A 13,376-nucleotide genomic window follows, 5' to 3' on the forward strand; every position below is an offset into this window, starting at 1 on the left:
TAGAAAGTGGAAACAAATGACGAAATATGCAGCGGTTACCTACGAACTATCTTGCCCCATGGATCGTGGCGATAATGATAAAGAATTCTTAGCCATAATTGCCTTTGACTTTTCGTGTGGATGATGTTGATGCGGAGCAACAGCTGTAATTTTATGTCCAGGTGGTCGAGCCAGAACAAGAATATTTATTCACGCTGGAGGAATCCAATGAACGATGAAGCTCGTTTTCACAGATGTCCAGTAGCGAGATCCCGCAACCCACCGATTAGCACGATTGGCTACATACGGTGAAAAATAAGTTCCACAACACACGTACAGATGACTGCGTCAAAAGTAGCGGTGTGGTGTCGCTATAATGCCTCCGTATCGATCTGTGCGTCTAGTGGTCCGAGTGTATGGGTCTCGGTGTAAACCTCTAGATGTCGTAATTTGGCCGATGTTGTGGATATGTTGAACTTCTTTCACACCGTACGTAGATGTAAAATTAGAGCCGTTGCTCTAAGCCAGAGGATTGCATTAGGAAGTGGCGCGATGCATCACCGCTGCGATGCTTCCCCCTTGGCATTTGTGAATCGGGCGTAGTCCTTTATGTTCTCATGGTTTCTTGTGGCTGCCGACCATCAAATACCGAATCCGCTGATGCCGTGCTGTTTTGTGCGGTTGCAATTTCGGGTTGCTGCCCATAACCGACCCGGAAGGACATTTCTGCGTAGTCGGGTCTTTTTACGAGGTGGTTGTGCCCACTTGCGAAATCCATTCGGCTTGGCAAGCAACATCAGATTTGAAGTTGCATTGTTGAAGGCCAAGTGGGCGAGAACAATAATTGCCTTGCGCGACTTCAAGCCGTGGCAATGAACGCGATTGAGATTCACACAAATCGTGCTCGTGGCTATAATGCCGTGTTGGCAGTGCTGTGCAGTTAACAAACTAATCCGTCAATAACACTGCCTCAAAGGAAAAAAAAGTGTTTAATAGGGGACGTTTCAGGCAATTGTTCTTCATAGGAAGTACTTTTGTGTTCTGGTTATTTCCAGAAACGTCACATTGTCCCTTTGAAGGCAGTGTTTTTGTGACATGAAGGGCCATTGCCCAAAACCTTACCTGTTATACATTTCCTTTTTTGGTAGCATTTGACAAATGTATAAGGGGTTCTTAATTACTAGGGTGAAGTATGGTCAAAGAACCCAGACGACCGGCAAGGCCCTTATACAGCAGTGCATTGACAAAAATAGGCTGTGCGTCTGCACGTTCTACACGGCTGATGGTTTATTGAAAATGTTCTCATGTTGCTTGTGCCAACAAAACCAACCAGTTGTGCAAGGAGCAAAGTCCGAACAATTAGCACGCGTTTCCCACCGTGTCCTTGAGTCTACGACTCGATACGGAGCAATGATAGTCGCGATCGTCTGGTTGCAATCGCTTGCTAGCCGCCTATTGAGACTGAATTGGAGTAGTTTTTATTTTTATTTTCAGTACAGTACTGTTCATCATTTTGTTTGGCTCATTTACCCACAAAATCATCGCCAGGCCTCAAGCCTCATGGTCAGGACAGCCCTAGCAGTAGGCAGCGATGTTGATGCGCGTCATCCCAACCGAGGAAATAGCAGGTAATTGGTATGTTTGGCCAATATAGATTGCATTTAAATGGGGGGGGGGGGGGGGGGTCCTGTGGGAGGAAACCAGAAACCCTGGAAGAAACCCATGCAGAAGTGGGGGAGGACAACATACAAGCTTCGCACAGAATAACGGAACAAAAACTCGTGCAAGAACGGGGGGGGGGGGGGGGGGGGGGGCTACATCCACACGATTCAATGGCTCATGTCTGCGAACGAGGAAAGGAGCACCGCCAATGCAAACTACTTTGAGTGATTTTAGGTCAGGTGGGGGGGGGGGAGGCATACGGCTACGTTATTTTGATTTACATCAGTGCCCAATACGTTGTGGGGCATGTTGAGCAATCTGACGCACACAGCAACACTATTTAAAACAAGATTGGTAAATTTAAGAGACTTTGGCAAGGCCCAAGGACTGGGGAGTTTTGGGGACCCGGCAATAAGACCATTAAACAAGTTGTTTATAGGTTTGTCTGATATGGCAATGCGAAATGCCATACGAAGCAAAATATAGTTGGGGAATATAGCCTGCTGAATCCTGTTCGTGTTTATAGATTCAGCTATTGTTTTCGACAAAAGTCACCTACCCATATCGACAACAGCATAGTTATACAAGGCTTACCTTGCAGCAGCCCGTTCGATATACGAATTGCACATGCACACATCAATCTCCAGCAGATAGGTTGACACTAATGCAAAAAGGGGCAACTTCAGGAAGCCACCAGGGGTGCCGTGAGCAATGCACCACGTCAGTGCAGCCAATTATGGATAATGCACATTGGATATTTTCCAGGGTCTCCATCGACCCCATTCAAGCATTATTCAAAACAGGGCCCCGTACCCAAAACATTAGCCTATATTTAGCCATTATGAAGCAGCTTTAATGTGGCATTTTTTTTGTAGTTATGCCTGCCATACCACTATTCAGTATTTTTGTTGTTCACATCTTAACTCGCACAGTACACAGTATTACTTTAGTACATTGCCTCATGTGATCCGTTTCAAATTCATTTTAAGTTAAAGGCTTTTCCAACGTACAAAAAATCTTAAATTTATTTTTTTAAATACATTCATACCAAAGTTTAAAGTTACTATCAAATTCAAGTCAGTATTCAGAACCGCACCACTGTTCTGTATTAACCATTGACAACATTGGAGATGGTCTCTTCGGCACAAAAAGCCCCCGCTGAGTGCAGAGACGGCGGTAGTACATCGCACAAGCGATGACGACGACACTGCCAAAGAACAACGTGATGGCAGCGTTGGCCAGGGTGGACCCGTCGTCACCAACGCTCTCATCTGCAAAGACACACCGCAATAAAATCCAGGTCTGGTCTTCCAAGCGATAATGCAGTGGTTTTCCCAACCCTCCAGTCTAGATGACCCCCCCCCCCCCCCGCCCATCAAGAGGGCAGCTTTCTGCGATTCATGACTATCGGGTGTGTGCAGTGCGGTAGCAGTTTCAATTACATACGAATGAAAAATACTGGCAAGCACAAAGCTGTAGTTGTTGGAGGTTGTGAGGACTCGAGTTTGAGAAAGTGTTTGATATTCATTTTTTGATGTGTGCTTTTGCTGTATTTGGCAAACGTTAGCCTACAAAAGGATTAAATAACTGGCAGGATCAGAGAATAACCTCGCGCAAGTCAACGATTATATGCATAAGTGTTCAAAATCATGCGTGCGTGAAATTAACAAGAGATTAACAGAAGAACGCAGCAACTTACTCGTGAGATGTTGAGAACGTTTTTCCTCCTGCACAAGCAGGACCGGTTCATTAGCAGTCACGAGCGACAGGTCGACGTCTCCATCCTTTGTAGTCAAGTGGCCTGTACAGAGGACAAAGCACTTATCCAATGGAACGTAAAATGTTAAATAATTTCTGCACATCCAATGACTGTCGCCTGGAACGTGTCCAATATACCATCGGATCTCGGAAGCCAAGCAGAATTCAACCTGGATGTTGTTTTGAAGGCAACTTAAAAAAACGGTTATAGGTTGCAGGGCTACACAATTGGCAGTACAACAAAAACCATCATTGTATTATACTTCTACGCTTCCTACAGCTAAGCTACCTACCTTCAACCCTGCAAATACCCCCCCCCCCGACCCAAAATGATGTGTGTGCCCTCATAGAGCAGTGGATTAAACACAGGTTTGTACATGTGTAGTGGCATAGCGCTGGCTGCTGGCGAAAAAGGGAAACTGCGGTGTACAGCAGTGCTCACATCAGCTGGCCATGAGATATACGAGAGGGGGACGTCACAGAAGGGGCCCATCGGGAAGCCCCAGGAACCCGCTAGTAGGTTCCAGAAGGGGAGCGTGGCCAGGGCAGAGCAAGGCCATGCTGGGAGTACAACAGGGGACCGTGTGCAAGGACCTCGTGGCTGTTGCTGGAAGTGGGATCTCCGTCGTGCTGCTTAAGTCCATCGTCGTCACAACATCTCCTCGTCGTCGTCTCAGTCTTCACCATCCCGGGGCGCTGCTAGTCAGCCTACCGACTGTTCTAGGTAGTGCTTCTGACAATAGACAGTCTTAATAATAATAATAGTGTGCACCCACGTAGGGTGTTGTGTGTTATCCCGATGGTGCTTGTTAAATAAAGAAATGCCTCCAAGTCTTACCGTCTCCGAGTTGAGTCGCTCCACATGTGTAATGACAAGAGTCTGCATGCGGTGTGAGGGGACTAGTGGCCACAGGAGGTAATGCTAGGGGAGTCGGCCTATAGTGCGAATGCACTAGTGGCTACGGGAGGTAATGACAGGGGTACAAGTTGAGTGTGAAGGGACTGGTGGCTACGGGAATGTTCGAGAATGAAGCGTGGTCAGGTGACAGAAAAGGACGGTAGAGTCTGACAGTAGAGCGAGCGTCCAGAGTCGGCGAGAATGATCGAGAAGGGGGCCGTGGCCTCGTGTTGATAAACAAGGGAGATGCGTGGGAGACTGGAGTCTCCGCCTGATGTCAAGTGAACGCGTCTTCAATAAAGTGCCATCAAGAGAAGTGTGTTAAGTCGTCATTACACATGTACAGCCACTGCCTGTCCAGCAAGAAGGGACTCCGATTAGCACGGTGAGCACCATACGTAACAAACTGTGCTCGTCGACGGTGTGGGGTTTTGAGTCACACGGGCGCCTAAACAGCCAAATTTCAAATCTGCCAGGCGGATTCGGCCCATTGTTCTTGCCAAATGCAGACATCAGAACGTTTTTGCCCAAAATTCATGGAAGATGAAGGTCAAGATGCAGGACGTGGGCCTCGTCAGCACACTCACGTTTAAACTTGGAGGAACATCCAGGAACGCAGGAAGATTCATCCCCCCCCTTGCACACGTAAGCACTGCAGTGAAAGTAGAGCTGCAAAAAACACACACATTCACGAAACGATTAACACCAATAAAAATATATGATTACGCTCACAAATACACTCGTCAACAGTGATTTCCTGTTAACGCAAATCATTTGCAAGTTACGATGCTAATTGTGCCCTTGGGCTAATGCAACGGAGACAGAAAATAGGAGAAAAAAATGAGACAGATTCTTGAATTGTCATTTCAAAATAAAGAAACATTGAATCGCTTCCAGGAAAGCACGTTTGGGAGGGGGTGGAGTAAATTACAGGTCTAGGTGTATGACATCAACCTTGGGCTATGTGCGCATGAACCCTGCTGCTGTACCCCAATGTGTTCGGACACTATTTCAAAAACACTTCTCCCCTCTACAATTTACGTATCTCAAAAAGCCCAGCTGTGGTCAAAGGAGAAAATAAATTAAAAAGTTAACGTTACCAGTAAGGAGATAATTTTACGTTGAATGCTAACGACGGCACCAAGACGGAGACGCAAATGAACGGTTATTGTAAAACCCCACCTTTCCATAGGGCACCATGGCATCTTGTGGCCCAGTGAAGACGAATGTTTTGACTTCAAAGCGCTTGTAGTGAGAAGAGAGGAGTACGCTGGGAAACTCGCTCATTGGGTGCAACACTGTCTGGTAGTCGTCTCCAGAAAATGGGCAGCTGCAAAAGAGAACCACACTTTCCATTTAGCACAGCCCCAGAGGGCACTTGTGAAAACGAAAGTTCCTAAAGTAAATGGCATTAGTTATTTTAGATTGTTTTCCCCATCACAATTACATTCCAATTGTGCCATTGGCACAAGTGTCATTCAGGTTAAGCAACGTTCAATGGGCACTTGCCAGCTAGCGTACGACCCTGGAGGAACATGACGTCACAGAACTACTTCTGAAATTTCCGGGAATAGATCGGGTGGTGGTATAAGAGGGCAGGATCAGTTCAGATATTATTCTATACAGATGTTAAAATGTGGCCGGAAAACAAACTCGGGCCATCAGGTTCACAGTGCAATGTGCAGAAGCGCGTTGTTGTATAAAACAATTGTCTAAGATTCATACTGGTTGTCCAGGACTCTCCACTGGACGCTGTTGAGGGGGTCCGGTGTCGGCGTGGCCCAGCAGTCCTGCAGCACCAACACGAGGTTTGGGTCCGGGTGGTCCAGGAGCCGAACCTCCAGGAAGATGGGGTCCCTCAAGAACTTGACGACCGGGAACTGCGAGTAGTAGTCCAGGTATCTTCCGTCTGTAAAAACACAATTTAAACAATTAAATAATTTCACTAGCAAATGAACATGATTAAAGTCGATCAAAACTAGACCAAAAAACTAAAAATGTCGAGTACACATCGTTGATACTATTTTGGGGAGTGGTAGAGTAATAGTTAGCGTGTCGAGCTCACAGCCAACAGCAGTGCCGGTTATCGGCACCGGTCCTGGGCCTCGTAACTAGGTTGACTTAGCCTCAAATGAGTACCTAATGCAGTGTGTATCACCACGAGGGAGACCAAGGCGGCAGGGCGTGGTGCTGCAGCGTCGGCCTTCATTAGGTGCTCGCTAACAGCACTTGCCCCAACAGTGTGTTAAGGCTATACAGGGGATCTTGTCTTTGTTGATCCTATTGCACGATGGAATTTACAATTTTTTAAATCTGATACGAGTCTAGTAACAAGTGGGTATGTTGAACTCATTTAACGTAATACGTAGACAACCGTGCTAGTCTGGAGATATGAAAAAAAAAAGTCCTGATGCCAAGAGACCAAACCGAATCTATATGGGAATTTACAAATCAGCCCCAAAGCGGCGAGTACCCCGTGCAATCCGTAGCTCCAGGTATAGAGGGCCTGCCCCGGTCACCGGGCGGGGAGGAGGAAGTGTTGCCACAGTGACTCCCAATTGTAGGTCGTCCTTCCCATGGAATCGGCACTGCAGTACCAACCTGGACGTGGTTGCACACAGCCGATAAGATCACCTTGGGATACTGTTACGAGACAAACACCACAATGAATTGAACCACCAGAACAGTGTAAAAATAACGTCTCGTTCAATTTAACGGCTTACACGTTACGAACACCACCACATTCCATTACATCGCAGAACTGAGGGGATGATGACGGTTACGGGATGCCTTCAGCAAGCAGCGGGGATTGATCAATTACAACTAAACTTTTTTTTTATTTTACCAGGTAAAGCCCACCGAGCTATATAGTTAGTTTTTAGAAGCGACCTGGCCACAAATGATAAGTCAACGAAATAGCTCATCATGCAGAAATGTCTAAAATGTTTCTAAATGTAAAAGGAGTAAAAACCGGAGGACGCAGGAGAAAAATGCACACGACCACAGGATTAACATGTAAACCCTAACTATGCAGGCGTCAAGGGTTGGGATTGAGCCCACGACTTCATACCAGGCAAGGGAGTCATAGCATCTCACCACCGCAGAGCTCCTCGGGAGACCATACACATTGTGAAGCAGCAGCGCATTCAATAAAAACGACACAGCGAAGAGAGGAAAAAAAAGTGACACCATGGAGATCTTGATTAAAGGACTTAAAATTATCGTGACTGCAGGAATGCATGTTCTTGGTTCTTTCGGTAAAGTGACGTAAATTCAAAATAAAAATGAATAAAATACAATTAAAGTAAAAAATAATAAAGTTAAAATAATAAAAGCAAAAACCCACGAGATTTCGATCACAACACAAGCAGTCTTGATGAAGACCACTTATTGATGAAGACCGCTTGTGCTGCAAACGAAACGTCGTGGGTTTTTTTGGGCTTCTATTATTTTTTACTTTGATTTTCTATCTACGTGACTTTACCGAAAGAACCAAGAATACAAGATCTTAGTTACTTGTATGTCGCGGAGTTTGTGATGGCGACATTTCCATCGACACACAGCTCGTGGTCGGCGATCAGCTGCGTTTCATAGACGAGCTCCTCTCCAACCCACTTGGCAAAGAGAAGCACAGAGGGCACACGAGTTAACAGAATGCTATAAAATAAACAAGACAATGATATTGTATGGTCTAAACAAATTGGGGTTTTTTCCCCGATTTATTTTAATGTTTTCCCATTATCGTTCAGAGTTTTGTTGAAATCCATTCTGAGTGTTAACATCTCAATCCTTTAAAAATCTCTTCCCCTTCCAGAGAGATGGTGGTTACTAACTTCATCCCCATTGGTAGAAATTGACTGCAACGTGCCAGAACGGCGTGGTGGGAGTGAAAATTTTAACCGCATAGCAGAAGGAGCCCGTGATACATGTAGTGGTGGGTAGTACATCTCTCACCCCCTGGATTTCCCAAACATACAATTGCATAAAAGTGTCCGATTTTGTGTTTAATAATAAACGTATGAAAAAGGAAAAAAAAATAATCGATTCATAAAATTAACTTTTAGCATTATTTGACTTTCAACAATGCTGATAATGACGGTAATAGTAACCATAGCGACCTATACCCGAGTTGTTGCGCCACAAGAACTCATGGAGAAGTTGAAGACGACAAAGTCGGTGGCCGTCACCACGGGTCCGCAGCTTTGGCGATCGCCACGCAGGTGTAGGGTGCTCAGGTTCAGCGGCGGCGAGGTCACGTGCCGGGAGACGGCGATCACGAAGCGCCCGTCGCTCGTACAAACTGGGGGTCCCCCCCCCCCCACCCACCACAGCAAAAACAAACATCGCCGCAATTCGCATTTAGGGAGGGCTATGCGGCTGGCAATGAATGCAAAACGTAAAAAAAAAAGAGAAAGGCAGGTGGAAGATCGTGGCAATCACGACTTGGAACCCGGTGAGCTGAACTCTCGGCCAGGGCCATCGTCAGTGACGAGTGCCAACCGGCACCAACCCCCCCCCCCCCCACGCACCTCCAATTAGCACGGTTGGTTATGTGCGGCGCGAAAGAACTTCAACATGCATACAAACAACCCCTTAACCACAAGCACAGCATGGGAAGGACCCTGTCGGCAGCAAAATAGCAATGGGCTGCGAATTATTATTAGTAGCCGTTACTATTTTATATTTCTTCATCTAAAAAAAAAACACCATTTTCAGCAAATCATTGCAGAACTTTCAGCGACATCATTCGTATGCAAGTTAGGAGGCAGCTCGCCTGGTTCCCCGTAAAAGCACGACTGCTGCACGGGGTCGTAGCAGCAGCCCCTCTGCACGCATTCGTCACGAGTCGTCGGAGCGATTCCGCAGCGATGCAGTCCGTTCACAGGCGTGCACGTGGCGGCAGCAGCAGCCCTTCCCGCTGCCGAATAGAAACACAAAATGAACCACGGATGTGCGGGGAGTCGTAAGCAACATGGGTGGAGTTCACTCAGGACAATTACGTGTGCAGGGGGCTCGACTGCAACAAATATTTTTCTGTGGCTTTTGCAGTCTTGTGTGTGTGTGGGGGGGGGGGGGGGGTCTACCCGAATGAAATGTGATTAGGAGCAATTTTTGAACGAAATGATACTCAATTATCCAAGAGTGACCACTGCAAAAAAACAGGCGATGGTCACTTGCCTCCAGCACGCAAAGATCTCATGTGCATCGGACATCTCACGGTGAATGTCCAGTCCCTCTGCTTTTTACCCAGCCAGTTCTCCTCCAGCTTAATAGTTAACGTTCTCTGCTCATTCTGTAAGCGGAAAAAGCACACATACACGCGTAACGGGGGATTAAATGGCAAACGTTTGCACAATTTTATACATTAAATTACAAGCGTAACAAAACGTAATAATGACTATGCCCTGCATATACCCAGGAAGGTCTCGGGCGAGTCATTTATTTTTTCGGAGGTTCCGACGACATCGGTAATGTTTTGGACAAATTCACCGCTACAATGATCTTTTGATGCATTAAGGAAACTGGAGTAACTGGAGAAAACACGCGCATACGGACAGCAGAGTACTCAAATGGTATGCACAGATGGAATCACGAGCCTACTTGCTATACTGCCACCTCGTTGCCATATTGCAGCCCAAAAGGCTTGAGAGCGTGCTGCTTCTTACAAGATCTACCAATCCTTTCACTCAAACATCTGGATCGCAGGCATTAAATTACGATTGACATTTCGCGTCTACTACTCTGCTTCCTCTTAAGGTAAGGTTTCATAAACTACAGTCCTTACAACCCACCACAGCACGCCATTTCTACGTGAACCAACATTTTCTCAATTCATATACAACACAAATTCAAATGCCACGTCACCCAGATGATTGGTCAACGTGCACGTGAGAGAGGCACACCAATGGAAATTTAACGAGATCTTGTAATCAATTGAAGAGCGCAATTCTGCACACGTGCACGCATCATATATGCGTATTTTCACGTTGATGTACGCAGCATCGGTTACCATTTCAGAAGCGCCTGCCCGCATCACATGGTACGTTGAAGCCATCAGGCGCGTGCAGCGTGTAAACCAACTTTAAATGTATTTGGACGGAGGAAGAGGGAGGACTGGTGGATCAGGATGGAGATCGAGACACCGTGTGTTTTATCCAGAGACCATCACCTGCGTCTTCACGTTACATGCGCCGTTGGGCGCTGTGAATTGCATGCAGCCTGGATGTCTATCGAGACGATATCCACATTCCTCCGCCAAGGACTCGGCGGGAACGTCGGCATTCTGCGAATCTGTTTAAACAAACAACAGCAACAACAATTAGGAGACGGCATCATGATGATGCGTCGCAAGCACGGTTTTAACTCGTGTTTACAAGCCGTGTAACTGTGTCCACCACATCTATTAATTCATTTTTCAATTCTGGGTGACGATTCTTCCATTTCATTTTCAATATCGCACCCGCTAGTGACCGGATCCCTGTACATGCAAAGTACGAATTATTGAAAAAGTATCTTACACACGTGGTTCAATACTTGTGCGGAGTAAAAAAAACAGCATTCATTTTTGTAGTTTTACATCACCAGATTGCCATGTGATCAAGACGGTCAAAATTGTGAAGCCTTACCGAGAAGCAGAACTCTGTACGACGTTCCGGGCCCTCCACCCTGCCAAAAGAAAAATCCCACCGTTGTCGGGTGGCACATGACTTCCAGATCTGTAATAGAAGCGATTGGTTGCGGTTGTAGCATTAGATGGTCCATCAAAACTAAAGATCCCCCGTATAGCATTAACAGACTGGGGACAAGCGCTGTTAGCAAGCACCTATGACGACCGGCACAGCACACGATGGGGTGGGTGGCCAGCACCACCACGCCCGGCCACCTTCGTCTCCCCAGTGCCAATGTTTACACACCGCACCAGGTACTAATTTGAGGCCGAGTCGACCTAGGGGAGGCCCAGGATCGAGTCAGATAATCGTCCGTGGCGTTGGCCGTGAGCAGAAATCGAACGAGCGACGCCGGGTTAGTATCGCAGCACGCCAACAGCTGAACGACCGCTCCCCGCTGGTTGATCACCATCCGATAAACAGAGACAAGCGCATTTTGTTGGCTCAGCAGTTCAGCGAGCAGCCCGGTCAAAAATCTAAAAGCCGTAAATCTAAATCCTGGTTGGGGTATCGACTCGGCCCATCATTCTCCCGGGGTCGATAAAATAAGCGGAGTACTGTAGTAAACAAAGCGGGCGAATACGTACTCTTGGGCGCCCCCGTTAGCAGAACCCTGGCGGATGAACTCGGAGATTTTGCGTGGCTGAATAATTTTCCCACGAGGCTGCGGTGAGATCAAGAGATATGATGGGGGGGGGGGGGGAAGACGTCACGCCAGTGTTCTTGTTACTGCGAATATTTGTTCATGAATAGAAGGTGTTGGTTTTACTTGGTTGCAGAACTCGCTGGGAAAGGAAGTTGAAAGTCGAGATCAGGCCAAAAGCGAAATTGTGATTCAACTTTGTTCCCAAGGGTTGCTACAGTTCTTATCGGCTCTTTAGGATGTGAAATGCAGTTGTATGCACAGCGAGCGATGCGTGCTCAGTCCGTTCACAGCCAATTAATTGAAAACAACGATAATACATAAGTATCAATAATTTACAGTACTTTATCAATCCACTGCTGAAGCCATGCTCCCCCACGCAGTGCCCGGTCATGGGGGTTGTTTGCCCATACTTCACCACTGGTGGTCGGAGCGGATTATTCAATGGAGGGCTCGGTATCTCACTCGGCAGATATCACCAAAAATGAAGCGGTGGCCAGAAACACTAATTTAATAATTATCCTGGATGTTAGTGCAATTAGTTCGCCAACTACTGCACCACCGTTCCCTGCGGGGTAAAAAAAATCCATAAAAATAGATGCCGAAGGAAAACGAACCACACATTTTACTTTTTAATATATTTAACTAATCACAATTAATCAAGCAAAAATTTACGCAATTGTCTTACGCGTGGACGCATGCAATGAACGAACACAAAACCGAGTCGCACGTCCGGTTTCAAGTTACTCGACTGCGGCAGTGGACCAGCGTCTCAGCTCCCCTCCCTTTGCCAGCACGCGTAGAGCGACAAGGAGGAGGAGAAGGAGAGAACACGCTGATGGGTCCCCACCTCCAGACCACCACCCTGAGCAAGACTCCTGCCAGGGACAAACTCCCCATCGTTCACTCCTGACGAAGACGCGCTCACTTCTCTGCCGCCATGGGAGGGGAAGGGGAGAGCGAGAGCGCGCGCGCTAAAAAAAAAAATGCAATAAAAATTGCGCATCCCTTATTCCGTGTTCACGCATTTATATCAATTAGGGGTGTAATTATGCGCCGATTAACATCGATTCTTGGACGCCGATTCTTACGACCGACGTTTTAATCGCGCGTCTAAATACGGACGTTTGTTATCGATCCCTACATATGATAAATTATGGGTATTATGACCCCCACCCCATTTGAAGCCGCGAGATGCCGCAACATTCACCACGATATTAATAATTTTTTAAAAAAACTGCACATTCTGAAATCGGATCGCGACCTTGAATCGTGACGATTATTTTCATTGGGAAGAGGATAGGTGGATGAGACAAATAATTTTCACGGATCTAATTCATGGCATTAGAATCCCACCCATACCCCCGCCATTTCTCCATTGCACTCAATGAGGCGGTCAGGTCGAATTGATTGAGAGCGCGTGTGGCACGCATCCACAAAGCTCCAATACGCACGAATGCCGAGCGATAACGACAAATTGATCTATCCATGACCGCATTGCAGCACGAGATGCGGCAAGGGGTGGTGACAAGAAAGTCACACAACAACCAAGCATTCTCCAGCTTTGTACGTGAACTCATGTCCGCAAGAGCAACAAGCAATGGTGTACCAATGTGCAAACACAAAGTGGTTGCAGGCGACACGCGCCTGATGATTGCGAAACGAGGTCCAGGTGGTTAATTTGAATCGGTCTGTATAGGTCACGTGTGACACGCGCGTACACGCACGTCGTATGCACGGGATATCCTATCGTGACTGAAATCAACTC

General features: G+C 46.8%; 1 protein-coding gene across 2 annotated transcripts; it reads right to left on the bottom strand.

Moving 5' to 3' along the window:
* Positions 1-1,244: 1,244 nt before the first annotated feature.
* On the bottom strand, positions 1,245-12,619 carry LOC116940543 (zona pellucida sperm-binding protein 4-like). 2 transcript variants are annotated; one of them, XM_032950499.2, is made up of 14 exons: positions 12,459-12,619; positions 11,553-11,629; positions 10,924-11,013; positions 10,467-10,588; positions 9,476-9,590; positions 9,072-9,215; positions 8,422-8,597; positions 7,814-7,911; positions 6,771-6,898; positions 6,023-6,206; positions 5,480-5,627; positions 4,885-4,966; positions 3,341-3,442; positions 1,245-2,912 (listed from the first exon to the last, which is right to left on the bottom strand). In XM_032950499.2, the coding sequence occupies exons 1-14, from the start codon at positions 12,506-12,508 to the stop codon at positions 2,719-2,721; spliced, it is 1,710 nt and encodes a 569-aa protein (XP_032806390.1). In that variant the 5' UTR covers positions 12,509-12,619; the 3' UTR covers positions 1,245-2,718. The 2 variants fall into 2 exon arrangements, with proteins under 2 accessions (XP_032806390.1, XP_075922017.1); XM_076065902.1 differs by lacking the exon at positions 11,553-11,629 and having other exon boundaries at positions 12,459-12,593.
* Between the last annotated feature and the right edge of the window lie 757 nt (positions 12,620-13,376).

This window comes from Petromyzon marinus, chromosome 9 (genome assembly GCF_048934315.1).
Source record: "Petromyzon marinus isolate PM22_M1 ecotype Great Lakes invasive population chromosome 9, UKy_Petmar_22M1.pri1.0, whole genome shotgun sequence".
NCBI classification, from domain to species: domain Eukaryota; kingdom Metazoa; phylum Chordata; class Hyperoartia; order Petromyzontiformes; family Petromyzontidae; genus Petromyzon; species Petromyzon marinus.